This window comes from Fundulus heteroclitus, chromosome 20, assembly GCF_011125445.2.
Source record: "Fundulus heteroclitus isolate FHET01 chromosome 20, MU-UCD_Fhet_4.1, whole genome shotgun sequence".
NCBI lineage: Eukaryota > Metazoa > Chordata > Actinopteri > Cyprinodontiformes > Fundulidae > Fundulus > Fundulus heteroclitus.
Genome location: NC_046380.1, coordinates 45,338,102 through 45,356,879, shown reverse-complemented (window position 1 = coordinate 45,356,879; position 18,778 = coordinate 45,338,102). Strand labels below are relative to the sequence as shown.

General features: G+C 38.9%; 1 protein-coding gene across 2 annotated transcripts in view; it reads right to left on the bottom strand.

Moving 5' to 3' along the window:
• The window catches only part of LOC105933703 (copine-9), a 299,289-nt gene that overhangs the window by 47,392 nt on the left and 233,119 nt on the right, over nt 1–18,778 (bottom strand). For both annotated transcript variants that reach the window (XM_036151288.1, XM_036151289.1), the window contains 2 exons: nt 12,657–12,703; nt 9,543–9,724 (listed from right to left, as the gene is read on the bottom strand). In XM_036151288.1, the coding sequence (XP_036007181.1) occupies nt 9,543–9,724; nt 12,657–12,703 (229 nt within the window). The remainder of the gene's footprint in view (nt 1–9,542; nt 9,725–12,656; nt 12,704–18,778) is intronic.

The following is an 18,778-nucleotide window of genomic DNA, read 5'->3' as shown; positions in this document are numbered from 1 at the left end:
TAGATGAAAATATGAGGCTCAAAATATTACACTGTAGGCTCTGCAATGAACCACTGTCAGGAATTAGCAGCTATCTGTTTTTGGTAGGACAAGGTATCTCACCAAAAAAGACAAACCATTCAAATGTTTTCTCTACCATTTTTAAAAATGTGTACAATTTTCATAATGCTACCAACATTTCCTGTTTTTCAATTTTGTCCAAACACAGTGATTGCAGTTATTTATTTGAAACTACCAAAGGTGACAAAAAACCTCCACCTGAATCCACCTCCCACGCAAATTTTCCTACCATTATGACGTGTTTACTCTCTTTGATAAAACTGTCCAAGGACAAGTTTGTTGATGGTTATTAAAGAACGGTTTAGAGTTGCAAAATATAACAAATCACAGTTATAATCAAAATATGATGGCGTGGAGTAGCTCAGTGGTAAAAAGATTGCTTATCCTCACACTTTGCTTAATAATTATATACTGCTCAAGAAAATAAAGGGAACACTACAATAACATATCCAATATCTGCATGAATGAAATATTCTTAATAAATACGTTGTTCTTTACATAGTGGAATGTCACACGAGAATTATCAATGGAAATCAAATTTATTAACCCATGTGGGCCTAGATTTAGGATGGGCATGCTCCTGATGAGGTGGTATGTGGTCTCCTGAGGAATCTCCTCCCAGACCTGGACATCCGGCAACTCCTCGACAGTCTGTGGTTCAACGTGTTGTTGGTGGATGGAGCGAGACATGATGTCCCAGATGTGCTCAATTGGTTTCAGGTCTGGGGAACTGGCGAGCCAGTCTATAGCATCAATGCCTTTATCTTACAGGAACTACTGACACACTCCAGCCACATGAGGTCTACCATTGTCTTGCATTAGGAGGAACCCAGGGCCAACCACACCAGCATATGGTCTAACAATGGGTCTGAGGATCTCATCTCTGTACCTAACGGCAGTCAGACTACCTCTGGCGAGCACATGGAGGGCTGTGAGGCTCCCCGAAAGATATGCCACCCCACATCATTACTAACCCACTGCCAAACCGATCATGCTGGAGGATGTTGCAGATAAGAGAACATTCTCCATGGCATCTCCAGACAAATGTGCTCAGTGTGAACCTGCTTTCATCTGTGAAGAACACAGGGCACCAGTGATGAATTTGCCTATCTTGGTGTTCTCTGACTGAAGGTCATTTTGCAGGGCTCTGGCAGTGCTCCGTTCCTTCTTGCACAAAGATGGAGGTAGCGGTCCTGCTGCAGGGTTGTTGCCCTCTTATAACCTCCGCCACATCTCTTGATGTCTCCTGGTAGTGTCTCCTTGCTCTGGACACTACGCTGACAAACACAGCAAACCTTCTTATGGCAGCTCCCATTGATGTGCCATCCTGATGAGCTGTACTACCTGAGCCAAAAGCACTGCCAGCATTCAAAAGTGACCAAAACATGAGCCAGAAAGCATAGAAACTGAGAAGTGGTCTGTGGTCACCACCTGCAAAACCACTCCTTCATTGGGGGCGCCACCTGTTGTCTATTCCATTTGCACCACAGCATGTGGAATTTATTGTCAATCAGTGTTGCTTCTTAAGTGGACAGCTTGATGTCACAGAAGTGCGACTGACTTGGAGTTACGTTGTGTTGTTCAAGTATTCCCTTTATTTTTTTGAGTAGTGTATGTTTGGCCAGTAAGATGGCCTTAATGCCCAGGCTGATCTATATCTTATGTGTATGATAAGCAAAAGTTCATGGAGAGTGGAGGTAACGTGTAATAAATTAAGAGTCAGGAAAATCTTGGTTGGTCTTTGGTATCATCTTTACAGACCTCAGCAGAAGCATCACTAATTATTTTCCTTAAACAGAAATCTTAGAACAGAATATGCAAAACCTGTTCTGCTTTTCTTCAGCTGAGATCTATATTAATTATTAGCTTACTTGGTTTGAAACTTAATTGGGGAAGTGCATGAAATGGCAGCTAGCATGGAAATGAGCAAGTTGATGCAGGGATGACTTGTGACAGGCCAGATACTGTTACAGTAATCCACCACTTATTTGTCTTTGCATGGCAGCCGTAAAAATCCAGAATTGCTCAAAAAATATTGAAAATTACAGTTTTTGTTTAGAGATAGCCTCTCGCCCAGTGAATGCTGGAAATAGGCACCAGCAACCCCCGCGACCCCATGAGGAATAAGCGGTTTGGAAAATGGATGGATGGATGGATGTTTAGAGATAGAGAAGTGAGACATGACACTTGTTGTGAAGAAGCTGATATGTGTCATTGTGATAATACTGAAATGAAAGACCTGGTTAGAATAGAATACAATACAACACATAGAAATACCTTTATTTTTACACAATGGGGTCATTTTGGCAGGGCAGTGGCATAAACACAGAGAATACCCCAGATTTACTCTAGATTAAGTAATACGAATAAAAATCTTATCAAAGTGAAGTTCCAAAGCAAAAGAGAATGAACCTAACAGAAAGCGAACCATTGTGCAATTATTAATTGATAATACGGCATATTAAAGGAAAAATTCAGGTAAAAAAAGAAAATGAAATGCAAACTTAAGCTTGTTCCCAGTACAGTTTGGCTATCACCAACCCTGCTTGGGGTGTTATGGACAAGATCTCCAGGTATACATGTGATGAGGTGGCGGACTTATTTTGAAACCTTGATAATTCATCTCGGCTTTTTTCATAGTGTTTCAGTAGGTGTCTTCAATTATTGAGGTTCAGCATCCGGTGGAGTGGTTCACATGTGACCATAAAGTGGCTAGGGATGAAAGTCAGGTCCTTTACATCTGAGGCAATGATTCCGAAAAGCACAGAGGTGAAATGATTCCTCCATGTTTCTCTGCCTTAAGCATTGGAATCTAAATGTCTTCTCTTGTTCTCAAGTTTTGACAGAAATGAGTACAATGTGGCTAGCAATGGGGCTTCTTCTGCAGGAATTCATCGCAAGAAATGAAACTCACTGAGCATTTGATCAATATGCCTCCTGTGTGCCTCTCTTGAGGCGTTTTTCAAGAGCAAGCGAGTCCCATGATGAGGACTACTAGGAAAACCTTGGAACCCTCTAGACACAACTGGAGATCATTGCTCGGGAGAGGAATCCCTGGGTCTGGGAGACCTTTCAGTTGAATAAACCCATATTGGATAGGAGGATGGATGGATGGATGGATGGATGGATGGATGGATGGATGGATGGATGGATGGATGGATGGATGGATGGATGGATGGATGACAGTTTTTTAATTTATCTGCTTTAAGATAAATTTGTTTGCCGGTGATGCATCTTATTAATGTTAAAGCTACTCTCAGAAATGCTTCTCCCATAAAACCTCCTTTGGTAAAGCAAATATGTTTGACGTAACTACAACAGCCAGAGCACTATTCTGCTTGCCATGAAGCTGGACTTGACAAGGTGACCAATAAAAATATCTGCTTTCCACAAATATCTACAGCTACTATTCCATCCAATTGCTTCATCCTCTCTCACTATTACATTTATGCTAAAAATAACTTTTTTTTACTTAGTGTGAAACAGGATGGAGTGTTTTTCCCTAAACACCATATTTGTTCCCTATCCTCAGAGGCAAAAAGAAGAACATAGAAAACAATTATCACAAGTTTGGGGTCAATTTAAACTTAAACTAGCAAAACTGAATTAACTTTCCATGATAGCAGTCATGGGGCTGAGCTTTTCACATGCTGATGTGAGAAGTTCTTTTTAATCTGCAGATGCATTCTTTACTACAAATAGCCAACTCTCCACTAGAAACATGCTAAAGCATTGAATTTAAGCAGTAAAAGTTTTATTTAAAAAAGCAATGAAATTATTAGGGTTCCAAGCCCGCAGTGCAGATGAACGGCTATGCCGTTCGTCTGCACTGTGTGCAGAGAACCCAATTGTTTTTCGTGTGTTTCTTCATTATTCTCGCAATATTCTTCTCCGCTAAAACGCATTGTGCAGCCCATGCGGACTTGTAACGAATCCATTGAATCAGGTATCCGAGTACAGAATGTGCACGCTACTCAAACCCAGAAATTCAGACCCCTCAACAACTAGGGGGCGCTATAACAAAGGACAATGCGTTTCGGCCTGTAACCACCAAACTACTGGTCCCACACTCAAAAACTTCATATCACTTTTGTTTAATGGATGATTCTGCATCATAAAGGGAACTGGCACACGTTTCGTTACCCAGCTACTTTTTGCGCTACATAGCTACAAAGGTTAAACCTTTCTTGTTAAACCCCTCCTACATTTTTTGTGCAATCTGCGCAAAACTCCATATATAACCGTGTAATAGACAAATACAAAAAAGTTAATGTGGCAGATTTTTTAATTTTGACTTTTTCGAAAAGTAATGCTAAAATAAGTGATTGTTAGCTATCCAGCTTTAAATGTAATTGCTGATTATTGTAAAACCATAACAGATTTTGACATGTCCTTCATAACCCATAGTCCAAATAAGATTTTGCACATGTGTCCCGCGTTTGAGGATCGTCCATCACTAGGGAGCGCTGTGATGTCAGGAAATCTAATACGCAAGAATGGCTGTTCGGATTTTTACAAAACCTTCTTTATTCCCTTCTAGTCATAGCCCTGAACTAAAGTATTAAATATGGTAATGATTGAAACAAGTGTGCGGGGCTTATTTTCAAAAGTGTGAAAAAAACCTTGAAAAGTACAACAAATCCTTTAAAATACATTTTTTGGTGTAACTATCTCAGCTTTTCAGGATGTATTCCTTGAATAAGGTGTAATAATTCTCTCACTGCATGTATTGAGGTTTTTAAAAGTTGCACACTCTGATTTTTTAAAAGTTTGAAAAATGGAGAAATCAATGTATTTTCCACAAATATTGTTCTAGGCCAATGACAATGAGGACATTTGTATATCACATAAAGACTAAACGTAGATTTCAGTTAGGCAAAAATCCAGGCGATTTTGACCTATTTACAAAACATTGAAATTTACATGTACAAGACTAGAAAGTTTATTTTTTTTTCTCAGAAACGCTTTTTTCAATGGCCATTTTAAAAATCACGTGGTTAGAGAAAGCACTCTTTGAGATCCATGAATATTTTCAGAATTTTAGAGCAAACCGTTGATTTTTAATTAATTTTTCTTACGTGATATGAAATATATCAAATATGTGGCCATGTAGGGAAAAAAAAAAAAAAAAATTCCTCTAGATGGCAGCATTTGATTAAAAATGAATTTATCACATACACACACACACACACATACACACATACAGGGTCCGAAAGTAACCCAAATTAGTGAATTTCAGAGGGCTAGCTGCCACATGGCGAGTAAATCTTTGTACCAAATAAATTAAAAGTAACATAAAAATAATGAAGCCCATCTGGGCTGCGGATGATCTGTTCACAGCTCTGACCATCCAGAGCTCAGTCTAGACCCGCATTCTTCGGAGCAGGTTCAGCTTTCCTTCACACCTTGTTTCTGCTGCAGCGGTTATAGTGCGAAGCAGGATGCAACAGGGCAGAGCCATTCCCAGATAAATCCTTCATTCAGACCAAGTCGTGCCAGCTGGAGCAGAAAACAGTTCTGCTAACCAGATACATTTTAAAACGCCAATTAGTTTGTTTATAAGTTTAATTTATATTTATTCTGCATTTTTTTAATCACATGCGCTGTGTTTCTGTGCTTTAAAGCCACTTTGCATATCTCCTCCCTAACCTCGGAGCCAGGTTCTTTTATCAGCGGCCAGCCTTCAAAATGTGAATCATTATGTTTCAGGGAAAAGTCCGGTCAACAAGAAAAAATCATTGGATCATTATCTATACCTAAAACTAATACGTTTGTGGTGACTTAATGAATGTAGGGTTAATCAGTAGAAACAAAATTGTTGTCACAATCCCTGATCCCGGGGTCGGTCATCTCTGTCCATTTGGGCGCATCACAGGATGTGATGTAACATCCTGTGATGTAACATCCTGTGCGGAGCAGCAACTCGAAGAGGCAGGATTTGCCATCGAACTTCTGGCCAGAGAAAAAACACGTCATCTGTAGCCAACATTTCGAAGAAGAATGTCTTCAAGATGACATGAGAGCGAGACCTTTCGGTAGGTTTTTCTTTTCTTATAATGTAGAATTTGCGGTGACAGTTGTTTACCTGACCAGAGGTTGGCACTAAGAAAAACAGTTAACCCTCGCGAGCCAGCGAGTCGCCTCAATGATGTCATCACTTTTTCAGCGTTCATTTTTCTGCTTGAATTTAAACGCAATTTAGGTCCAATTTGTGTTTTTTGCTGATTGAAAGACCAGCTGTTTCTAATCTGAGAACAGTGTAAGATACTTTTGTTTTAACTTGATCATTTTTCAGCGACTGTACATGTAAGGTAGGTTTAAATGGCAAAAAACACGTAGTGCAGCATCCCAGTAATTCAAACGAATCCTTCAGGCAGGTTTTTTGAATATCAACCTAACTAAATACGAAGTTTGATGGTAATCTGATACCCCGCAGCACCTTAAGTAGCCCCCGTCATGACGGCTACTGCCCAGGAGAAGGAGGCAGACACCGCGCAGCGCAACGCTCCGTAGTCTGTTTGCGGAAATCATCAGACATTTCTGTCTAAAATAATTAAACTGACCAGGACAGAGTGGAAATGGTAAAATATTTATCTGAATATTGTCTCATAAACAAGCTGTTTATTAATTTTTTTCAGTAATTTTTCTGTAGTTGAGCCAGGTTCTTTTATCAGCGGTCAGCCTTCAAAACGTGAATCACTACGTTTATTGTCCTTCCACTCCTACCAAAATGGCCCAATTAAAACAATAGGAGAGTCAGTAGCTGTGTTTCATGCTCTTTTGTTTTCAACTACACAGAACCAGTGGCGCCTCGGTGGGCTGCTGCCTTGCGCTTGAATTCAGGTGCGCAAAATTACATTACATGTAATTTAGGTGCGCACTTTTAAGGGTCATTTTAAGGAACTTGTAACATCAGGGCATCAGCTCAGACCCATTATTTTCTATCTCTTCCCTTAGTAGCCCTTAACAGTCCTCATTTATGCATTTTACCCACTGTTTATCCCTTGTGCGCAGCACACGAGGGTAAAATCCAGCAACTGGATCAGCGTCAAGCACGCAGCATGAACCCCTGCGTGCTTCAAGTGTGGCAGCTGAGGGAAAATTGTTGAACCGTATAGGCTTTATGAAACTCTGCCTCATTCACAAATAAGACCAACATGGATAGAATAATGATAATCTGTAGTGTTTTTTATTGCCTGGATGTGAATCTGATAATTCATATTGTGCCTTTTATAATCAACTACAATATTTTCTTATCAAAGTCAGGCAACAAAGATTTCTCTTCCAGGGTCCAGTCAGCCACTCCCCCAACCACGCGCCCCGAAAATAAACCTAATCTCTGTTATGATATTTGTCTAGGATTAACCCGGACACAGCACGCACACACAGAGCTAGTTCTTAGGAGTGAGTTTTATTGAATGGTGTGGAAGATGGATGATGATGAACCCAGAGTCTTTCAACAGACGGAGGTGCAGGGTGCAGAAGCTGGCCGGCAGGAGGAGTGTGGAGAGACTGACCGGGAGGAACTCTGGAGCCGAAGACTTGAGACCAGAACGGAGCATCTGAGCTGAGGACTTGGAGACCAGAACATCAGAGCCGTGGACTTGAGAGCAGAACATCTGAGCTGAGGACTTGGAGACCAGAACATCAGAGCCGTGGACTTGAGAGCAGAACATCTGAGCCGTGGACTTGAGAGCAGAACATCTGAGCCAAGGACTTGAGAGCAGAACATCTGAGCCAAGGACTTGAGAGCAGAACATCTGAGCCGTGGACTTGAGAGCAGAACATCTGAGCCATGGACTTGAGGGCAGAACATCTGAGCCAAGGACTGGAGACCGGAACAGCTCACCAGGAGATGAGAACAGGAGTGGGAACAGAGCTGAGCTGGATCTAGGCAGAGACTGGAACAAAACAAAGCTGACGGAAAGTCTATTGGCTGACTGTAACAAAAATCAAAGCTGACAGAAAGTCTTCAGGCTGACTGTAACAAAAAAAACTGAACTTACAAGGATTCTGGCAGAGACTGAGCGGGAATGAACACTATGGACCGGCGACGAGAACAGAATGAGGTGAGTCTTATAAAGAGGTGAACACAGGTGGCAAGAGATCAGGGGTAATTGCAGCCTGACAGTTACCTGACTCCGCCAGATAGATTTGCTCCGCATATCCATCTGGAAACCTTCCGTTGAAGTAATTTTGGGAAGGGGCGGAAATACTGGTTAGCTGATTGGCCTATGTTGGTGATAGACGGGCCAAATGAACCAATCAGATTCGTCGTCGCTCGTAACAGCGCGACGACGAAAACACAACCACAAGCCAAGCTACTCTTGCTGCTGCAGGTAAAGGCTCGTTAGCTCAGCAAAGAAATACTCTGTAATTCCGATAAAACTTGCTCGATAGCCGCGCTAACGCTAGTTTCATCGGCTGAAGCCGCCATGTTCTTTAGGCTGAACTGTCGCGCTTCCCGTTGCGTCACACCTCAACTCGCCTCAAAGCCAACGCTGATTGGACGTTTGTTTGGTGAACGGCTCCAAATTTTCTTTAACGGAGAGTAGCCAGACTGATCTGCGAGTGAAACCTTGAAAGCTCGCGAGATCAGGATGGTCTCACGAGGCTAGCCTGACAGGTGACGGGAATGAAAACGAATTAGTGTCCAGAGGAGTGACTAAAGCTGAGCGAGGGAGAGTTAAGTGAACTACAAAATAACAAAGAAGCCAGACAAAACTTAAACCATGACAATCTCACTCTTAATTTTTGATAAAATTTAAGAGATCTGGTCAGGATTAATATTTTGGCCGGTAAAAAATATGCCTGTGTGTTTCTTTTTACATCAACCGGCCAACTTGGCCGGTGAATCACAAAGTTAATTTCGGACACTGCACACACAGATTTTATTTATTTATATATATCTTCAAACTGCTTTTAGTTGCCACAAATGACATCCATTCATTTCAAGAAAAATCTGGCCTTTTCATGTCATGTCCTTTAAAGCTTTCATTAAACAAATTAGACTGACAGTGTATGTGCACTATGCTTGTTTCCTCCTTTGATATGTCTTATGTTGAGAATTAAAAATATATCTTAGTTGGGGTTACTGAGGAAAGCAGAGTGGGGTCTGTCCCTCCCTGCTCCACTGTAAGATAAACATGAAGTTTTATTGCTGAGGGGGTGGGTCAGAAAGAGAGTTCCTTTGTTCAAAACAGATTTTCCCCTCCTTCTAAAAGACATGGGATGGTCTCAGCCTTAAAAAGATATGTTCAGACTTTTTAAAGTTAGACAGACTTATCCACCGCGGTGAGAACAACATCTTGTAATGGTATGTACTCTGTCTCCATATTTAATTTCTATGAATTAAATATGTATTTAAACCGTTCTACCTCTGATCAATGATTCCTCATTTATTGTCAAATCTTAAACCCGGGTAAAAATGGGCCTTTAGTAGCGAAGTAGGATTAGGCCAATAATACAGAAATCACACTTACCAGGGGGAAGGCATGTGAGATCTTGCCATCTGGAGGTAGCTTAGCCCCAAAGCCATATGCTGGGAAGAGCTTGTCACTGTCATAATCCTGAATGATCTCCCCCACAGCCTTTAGGGCCATGGCATACGTATTCATCTGGTATGGACTCATATAATGCAGTGAGGTGGGCTGGGATGGATTGCCTATAGAGAGACCCAAATACAGTCATATGAAAAAGTTTGGGCACCCCTATTAATCTTAATTATTTTTATTTCTAAATTTTCGGGTGTTTGCAACAGCTATTTCAGTTTGATATATCTAATAACTGATGGACACAGTAATATTTCAGTATTTAATTGAGGTTTATTGGACTAACAGAAAATGTGAAATATACATTAAAACAAAAACTGACAGGTGCAAAAATTTGGGTACCCTAATCATTTTATTAATCTGAATACCCTTAACTGATTTTCATTGACTTACTGAAACACAAAATTGGTTTGGTAACTTCATTAAGATTAGAACTTCATAGCCAGGTGTATCCAATCATGAGAAAATGTATTTAAGGTGGCCAGTTGCAAGTTGTTCTCCTGTTTGAATCTCCTCTGAAGATTCATCATGGGCACCTCAAAACAACTCTCGAATGATCTGAAAACAAAGATTGTTCAACATAGTCGTTCAGGGGAAGGATACAAAAAGTTGTCTCAGAGATTTAAACTGTCTGTTTCCACTGTGAGGAACATAGTAAGGAAATGGAAGACCACAGGGACAGTTCTGGTTAAGCCCAGAAGTGGGAGGCCAAGAAAAATATCAGAGAGGCAGAGAAGAAGAATGGTGAGAACGGTCAAGGACAATCCACAGACCACCTCCAAAGACCTCCAGCATCATCTGGCTGCAGATGGTGTCACTGTGCATCGTTCAACAATTCAGCGCACTTTGCACCAGGAGAAGCTGTATGGGAGAGTGATGCGACAGAAGCCTTTTCTGCAAGCACGCCACAAACAGAGTCGCTTGAGGTATGCGAAAGCACATTTGGACAAGCCAGCTTCATTTTGGAATAAGGTCCTGTGGACTGATGAAACAAAGATTGAGTTGTTTGGTCATAAAAAAAAAGCGTTATGCGTGGCGGCAAAAAAACACAGCATTCCAAGAAAAACACTTGCTACCCACTGTAAAATTTGGTGGAGGTTCCATCATGCTTTGGGGCTGTGTTGCCAATGCTGGCACTGGGAATCTTGTTAAAGTTGAGGGTCGCATGGATTCCACTCAATATCAGCAGATTCTTGAGAATAATGTTCAAGAATCAGTTACGAAGTTGAAGTTACGCCGGGGATGGATATTTCAGCAAGACAATGATCCAAAACACCGCTCCAAATCTACTCAGGCATTCATGCAGAGGAACAATTACAATGTTCTGGAATGGCCATCCCAATCCCCAGACCTGAATATCATTGAACATCTGTGGGATGATTTGAAGCAGGCTGTCCATGCTCGGCGACCATCAAACCTAACTGAACTGGAATTGTTTTGCAAAGAAGAATGGTCAAAAATCCCTTCATCCAGGATCCAGGAACTCATTAAAAGCTACAGGAAGCGACTAGAGGCTGTAGTTTTTGCAAAAGGAGGATCTACTAAATATTAATGTCTATTTTTTTGCTGAGGTGCCCATATTTTTGCACCTGTCAAATTTTGTTTTAATGCATATTTCACATTTTCTGTTAGTCCAATAAACCTCAATTAAATACTGAAATATTACTGTGTCCATCAGTTATTAGATATATCAAACTGAAATAGCTGTGGCAAGCACCCAAATATTTAGAAATAATAATAATTAAGAATAATAGGGGTGCCCAAACTTTTTCATATGACTGTATGTATGCATGAAAAAACATCACTACTTATAAATAAATGCAATTAATAAATAAAAAACACCATCAATAAAATAGACTTTATGCAAAGCTTTCAATCAATATCTGAAATTCTCTGATAGAGGTTCTAGAGTACACAAGTCACTCAAGAAAATTTAACAAAATGTATGATCTTTTTCTTGTGTCATCACTAAACATGAAATACATTTGCAATTCAGTAATTAATTTCACTTTATTATAGTCTAAAACTTGAAGGTATAGTGGACGATTTTTCCGGAAATGTAGGCCCAAGTCCCTTTTTCAGTAGCTGCGCCAGTGAAAGACCATCTCCCCACCAGCTCCTGAGGGGGATCGCATAATTTTTTTTTTCCAAATACACTCTGGACTTATTTCTTTCTTCTGAGGCCTTCCACTTTTTCTCATAAACCTGTAAGACAGTTTTCTTCTTGTGATCTATTTTCAAAGTATATGGTGAGAGCAGGGGAGCTACAATGAATGGCTAACAACAAAGCTAACTAGATACGAAAAAAACTATTTGTGTAAGCAGAGCCAGCAATAGGAAACTAGCGAGGAATGAGCACGGACATTGCTGCTAGGTGAGTGCGTAACAATGATTGGCCTGTGGGACAACCAACAGATAAGGGGATCCTCCCGTGTCTCAAAGTGAAAAAAAAAAAACATCCACTATACCTTTAAAATGGGGGAAAGTATAAAACTGGAGATTTGGTTGGATTTTTTCTGGTGAATAAGGCAGCATAAACAGGTATAGCCATTGCCTGAATAGATAGATTATTCGATAACATTACCACTTAAAAATGGTTTGTGTTAATGTTTCAAAATTTTTGTAAAAGAGTAAAGCATGCTTGAATCAATTTGGAGTCTGTACCTGAGCAGCATGAGCACCGCTGCATGGTCTGGTATTAATATAAGTTGTTTGGATTTTAAGCTCTTTCTAAGTTTTCCGAATGACATTTGCCTTCTCATCTTCTACCCAGGCCTTATACTCAGTCATCACTTTGGCTGGACACCACAGTTTAGCCATGTTGCTATGGGTGCCGGCTGTATCAGTCTGTCTGATCAGCTGAGACTCATTCTGGTGCCGTTATGTCAGTGCAACTACTGCAGGCTCATAACAATTTCACTGAATCCAAATTACAAGTACATTACCAAAACTGGATACTTTCTAATTTTATCTCACAATTTTTTATGAAACACCAACAGTGAATAATAAAACATTAATTGCTAGTAGGAATTTTATATATCTTACCATTGGAAGCAGTGAAGTCTATGGCCACTGTGAAATTCAGTTGCGTCCTGGTACAAGATAGAGGACAATGGTATTATTCACTATAAAGATACAAGCACTGTGCCAGTACCTTCAAGCTGGACTAAATGAAGAAATATAGTTGAGCCCAAATCCATTATGTACCAATCCATTGGTACACTGGATAGTAAATTATTTTCATTCAACCAATAAGTTTGTTTATGAAAGTAAATAAGAGCATTTATTTTAAGAGAAAAAAACTTTTTATTTGCCTTTTATTCAAAACAAGTTGTTAAAAATTAGTATGCCCTTCTAAATAAACAATGGAAAACTTTTTTATCAGCTTTAATGCAGTCAAACGGCTATGAGAATTTATGAGCAGCTTTTTGCATGTTTCCCTCTTTGGCAATGAGCTACAAGTTTAAAATTGGATTGCTTTCTTGCCCTCACCCTAATCTTTAGCTCTCTCTATAGATTCTCTATTAGTGTCCTGACTGAGCCTCTCCAAAATTTTCATATTACTTTGAGTCAAGTGGAACATGTTATAATTAAAAGATTACTTTTAACCTAAATATTTCAAGGGTGTGAAGAGTTTTGGGTTTAATACCTGCTCACCACTGTCATTTACAATGAGACCTGTCTTGTCAAGGTTACCAACAAATTTTTACCAATATTTTATCTTGAAATTCAGACTTTAATATGGGATGCTAGTTGTGACAAAGCATAACCAAGTGGTTATGGTGAAAGTATGGGCTTGTTGTCAGACCTCAATATGACATAGCACCAAACATTTTTGCCAGTATAATGTGCTAAAGTATCTTCTGGAACAGATGTAATGGTTGAGCAGTTAGTAACTGAAGCAATCAAACAGATTCTGGGTACAGCATTAGAGCTTTCAGGACAGATCCAGTTTACTATTAAGTTAGTAGTGAAAAACAATAATAAATGCGATGGCATCATGTGGCTTTGCATTTGAAACAAAAATACTGCAATTCTGCTACAAAGTCAACAGAGATCCAAACTGGCCTTCAGTTAAAAACGTGTCAACTATATTTTACCTTTGATCATGGATGTCAGGTGATTGACAGCTTGTTTTGGAGGAGGAGCTGCATGACAAACTGCTATGGAGGCACCAAATTGACCAAGTGAATATGTTTTAAATGCAGCATTCTTAAAAACAGAGGCTGAACAATACATCTGTTAGCTAAACATGATGACAGCGTGGTGGACCTGCCAGAATCAACATTATTCTTACAGAATATATAAATTGGGATGATTTTCTTATTTGAACATGTTGCGATTGTCTTAACTCCAAAGCTCTGGGTCCTTATTTATAAAACATTGCATAGAATCCATAGTAAAAGTGTACGCATGCCAAGAAACCAATGATGCTGTGCAGCTTGAGTGCAATTTCAAATGTCGGATGACGGGCTCCATGTTGAAATTTTACTGAATAAATGATAACCCCCCTCCATCTCCATCTGGAGCTAAGTGCTATTAAAGTGCACCTCTGTGTTCTGGGGTTTGGAGAGTGGGTTAGGAACCAGCACCTGGGGTGGGGGGTGCAGCCACTGTCCAGTGTAGGTTATAGCACAATGCAATGATTGGAGTCTAAAATGGCATAATGGCCAGTCATCATCATTGGCCAGGAAATATTTGATTCCTGAAACTGTGCTCCCTCCTAATTCTCCCATCTGCAAGTTCTTCCGGTAGTGTCAATGCATCCCTGGTGCAGAATTATGCACGAGTGTATTTGACCGTTTACAATAATTACCTCACACCTTGTCACAATTTATCTGTTAATCTGTGATACACATCATCCTGGGGATCGTCAGGGAGAGGAATATGATGGTAGAAAACCCTGATAAAATACTGCACAGACTTTTATGTAAGATTTAAGTTGGCTTTTGGGCATTTTATGTCATTCATAAGGACCTTTCAATCCTTATGTATAGTTTTGGCTCTCCAGCACAAGCATGAATAACACTGGTGTTTTGAAAGCTTATGATAAAGTTGATCTATGATTTCAGTCTGATAAGGAGTGAAATTGAACGTCTGAAAGTAATCATCATGCAGTGTTGATGCAATTCACCACTTTACCATCTGCGTCAGCATATTCCCCTGTGTCCAAAATGAGCATACGTATGGGTCAGAGCTGCCGTGAGGACTGCAAATTTTCCATAAAGATTTTTTCTATAGATCCCAACCTTTGTGTGGAAAGGGACATAAACAAGTTTCAGGCCTCATTTTGTACATACACAAGCTTAATAAATGAGGCCCCTAGTGTTGCTTGGGTTTAAGGTATCCAAGCTCACTTTGTTTGAGTGACTGGAGTGATGTAACAGCATTATAGGAAATGTTTTTTTTTCTTGTTAGAAACTTTATAAACTGACTGAAAGATGGAAGCCAATTGATCTCGTCTTGTATTTCAATTACCTTATGGTTTCTTGCATCGCATTGAGCAAGTGGTTTTCATTAAAATCATCAGATTTCCACTGATCTTATATAGACCATGGCAGCTTCACAACTTCTGAGAAAAATCAACAAACTCTGAGATCAAAACTGTCTTTGGAGCCTGTCTTTGGCTATGTATAGAGCTCTGTAAGCCTTTGCAACAGTAAATCAATCTTCACCTTTCTCTTCAGGAATCTCCCATTCAGCAGCATACACAGATTCAGTAGGAAGTAGCCTTGAAGGGCTTTTTTGACTGGTCCACTTACATACCCATGATTGTAATAAATGCTCTCCTTTCCCTGATTATTTCTGTGGTCAATCAGGATTTCAAATGAGAGTATCCTATTGGCAGTTAAAGTACTACAAGCATTTTTAAAAATGCAATTAAGCATTTTGACAAGCTCTAATAATCTTTATCGGAGGAAGTGGTCTCTGTTTGTGGTCCATATTGAGGTAGAAGATTGGTTTTAGCAGGAAGTTGGCAACTTGAATCTATTAACCCACCATGTCTTTCATTTCTTCTTTTACGACACTTCCTTGATCAGAGATCTTTATTCTTACTTGTGTTGCACTTTCTCCTTTTTTTGGACAGTAGCGTGTTACTCTTCCAGTTGAACTTTAAAATTTTGATTCCACTTCCTCTGTAAACAAGGCTTTGCAGCTGCTGTTTCCTCAAGAGCTGTCAAATTATGTAAGCACTCCTACAGAAGTGTATTGCTGTCACTTGAAAAAATTAAATTTTCCCACTTATATTGTACAAACGTGATAATTATATTGTATAAACGTTATAGTATATTGTATAAACGTGATAATTATATTGTATAAACATGCTAATTATATTGTATAAATGTGATAATTATACTGTACAAACATGATAGTATATTGTATAAATTATATAATTATATTGTATAAGCGTGATAGTATATTGTATAAACGTGATAATTATATTGTATAAATGTGATAACTTTATCCAGATGGTGGTACTAGTATGCTTTTAGTCTGACTCATTTAACACGAAGAAGAAGAGGAGGAGGAATATTTAGCAGAAGAAGAAGTTGGTGTTCCCAGTAAATTTTAGCTTGAAGTGGAGAAGATGGCTAAAAAGGACAATTGCTGCGAAACCGCGGCATACCAGAGGAGTGTCTCTGACACATGGAAAAACGTGCAATGTATTTGCCAGCCACTCATATTTCAGATGTATTACCTGTCCAGGGTTACCTCTCATCCATTGACAGCTGGAGATAGGCACCAGAAACCCTCGCCATCCCAATAGGGACAAGCGTGTAGGAAAATGGATGGATGGTTAGAAATTAGTACAAAAAGCATGAAGCTAGTTCTTTTGTTTCTGATTGCCTACTTTAGCCTGACATTTTAGAGTACATATAAGTTGCAGATAAACTAAACTAGTCAAAGCTCTTGATGTAAGCTTGTCACATTAAAAAGTAAGTTAGCTTTAGAATTAAGCTGTAACTTTATTTCTAGTTTTTTTTTGTTAGGATATCAGTGTTTAAGAGCTAATGAAAACATTGGCTTTAAAGCATTTGTGAAATAAAATTTGGTATATGAATAATTTTATTTTTCTAATCAACCGATTGTGCAGCTTTTCAAGGTAAACAAAAGTCTGATGTCTTGTTCATTGATGCTGCTTCAGGTCATTCAAGTTTGGGTAATATTCTGTCAGCACATCACCTCTTCCTTTCTGTAAAGGTAAGCACACCATTCTAATTCATAACAGTCTAATCTTGAATGGCAAGTTGAATAAGTACATCAGGAAGGTAAGTAGAAAAATATTGACAGTTTATAGTTGTCACTATAAACTATCCATATTTTATATAAATGTTATGACTCTGAGGACTGTAATATAAGTAAAAAATAACCTGTTCCTTTAACTTTGTTAAAAGGTGCAGTTTGCCATGGTCAAAGGACTGACTGGATTGTCCTGAACAGATGAGCAGCGCCATCCCCAAAAGGCTGAACGATGGATGTTTCCTGCACCACAAAGAATTAAATGGCCTAAACATATGCCATAAGTGAAATGTAATTACATTTAATGTAAACAAATTGCATAAATTCAATAAATGAAATACCATATCTTCTTGCCGGTTTATGTACATAAGATACACATAGTTCTTTACATGTGCTTAGGACAACATTAATTTAATCAAAATATGAATAAATGCAAATTACATTAGCAAGTGAAATAGATCGCAAAATTCAATAATACACATTTTATTTGGACACAATTTTTGTATATGTAAACATTTAAACAGTCTAAAAATAAGGATATACAATACTTGAAAAGTTATTAAAAATGAAAAGTAATTCCAAAATGTAAAACCTCAAGGTGCTACACAAAGAAATATTTAAAAGCACATATCCAAAACATATTCTGATGTATTATATTTCCACTGGTTTACAGTAAAATATAACTAATCAGAATCTTTTTGACATGTAATCTCTGCTCAATCAGCATCTTCGTGGATGATTCCCCCTGCATGTTCCCAGGAGATGAACAGATTCTAAAGATTTTGTTAATTTTATTTACCAACTTGATAGGTACAGTCTGGGAGATTATTGTAAAAATTCTGAGCCTCCTTATAACTCTTTCCACATGTATGTGGACATCTGCAACCCTCCTTGTGGCAGTTACATCCTCATCAGACAACTGTTCTCCTTTATGACTGAATGCTGATAGAACAAGGTTAAATCTACTCTCAAACAGCAGATCTCCAATGGTAAAACCTCTGTCTCCCATCACTTCATCAACAAAATGAAGATACTCCAGGAAGCCAGCGTTTTCCCAGTCACATGTATTCTTCTTCTTTTCTCCTAGGTGTGATTCATCAGTGCCTGTAGTGTCAGCATCTTTCTTCATTGGTGACTCTGATTATGGAGCGGTTTGGTCAGCCTCTGCATCACAGTGGCTGTCATCTGTCAACCACAAGACCATGGTCAGTTTAGCATAAAACAAATCAAGACTACTTAAAACCATGTTACCACCAAGCTAATAGAGCAACACGTGTATTATTACACATTCACATAGTCATATCACACACATTTATTCCAATTTTTAGAAATGTGTGCTAGTACCTGGGATGCCATTTGTAAAGTTACACAGTCAAGATAGCAGCAACATTTTGGGTTCTTTACTATCATAATAGGAAAAAAAGGTTTTCATTTTTAAAGTCAGATTTTCACCACATTATAGATTTGTAAATGTCACAGTTCCATACTAAATATTTAATTACAAAGCTAAATGTTTAGTTTGTAAACTATATATTAAGATGCAAGTGAAGCATTTAGTTTTTAAATTAAACATTTAATTCCAAATTGAATGTTTAGTTTACAAACTAAACATTTACTTTGGAGCTAAATATTAAGCTTGTTATTTAAATTGTTATGTTTGCATTTTCACATTTTTCTTTTCATGTAACTTTTATTAGGTTACGTTTTAGTGAGACTAATGTGCCTAATGGTTATTGTTGCTATTTTGTGAGACCTTTATTTTGACAATCCGCTAGACAGGAAGTTGTCAGAATCGTAGTTGCGGGAGTCAGTTTGAGCCTGTCTACAGCAAAGACGGCTGCGTTCATCTTCCACTCCTAATTTGTTACAGTTTGTTTCCATGTTTGTTCAAGCAACGTCTGTAAGTATTTTGTTTTTGCAATTGG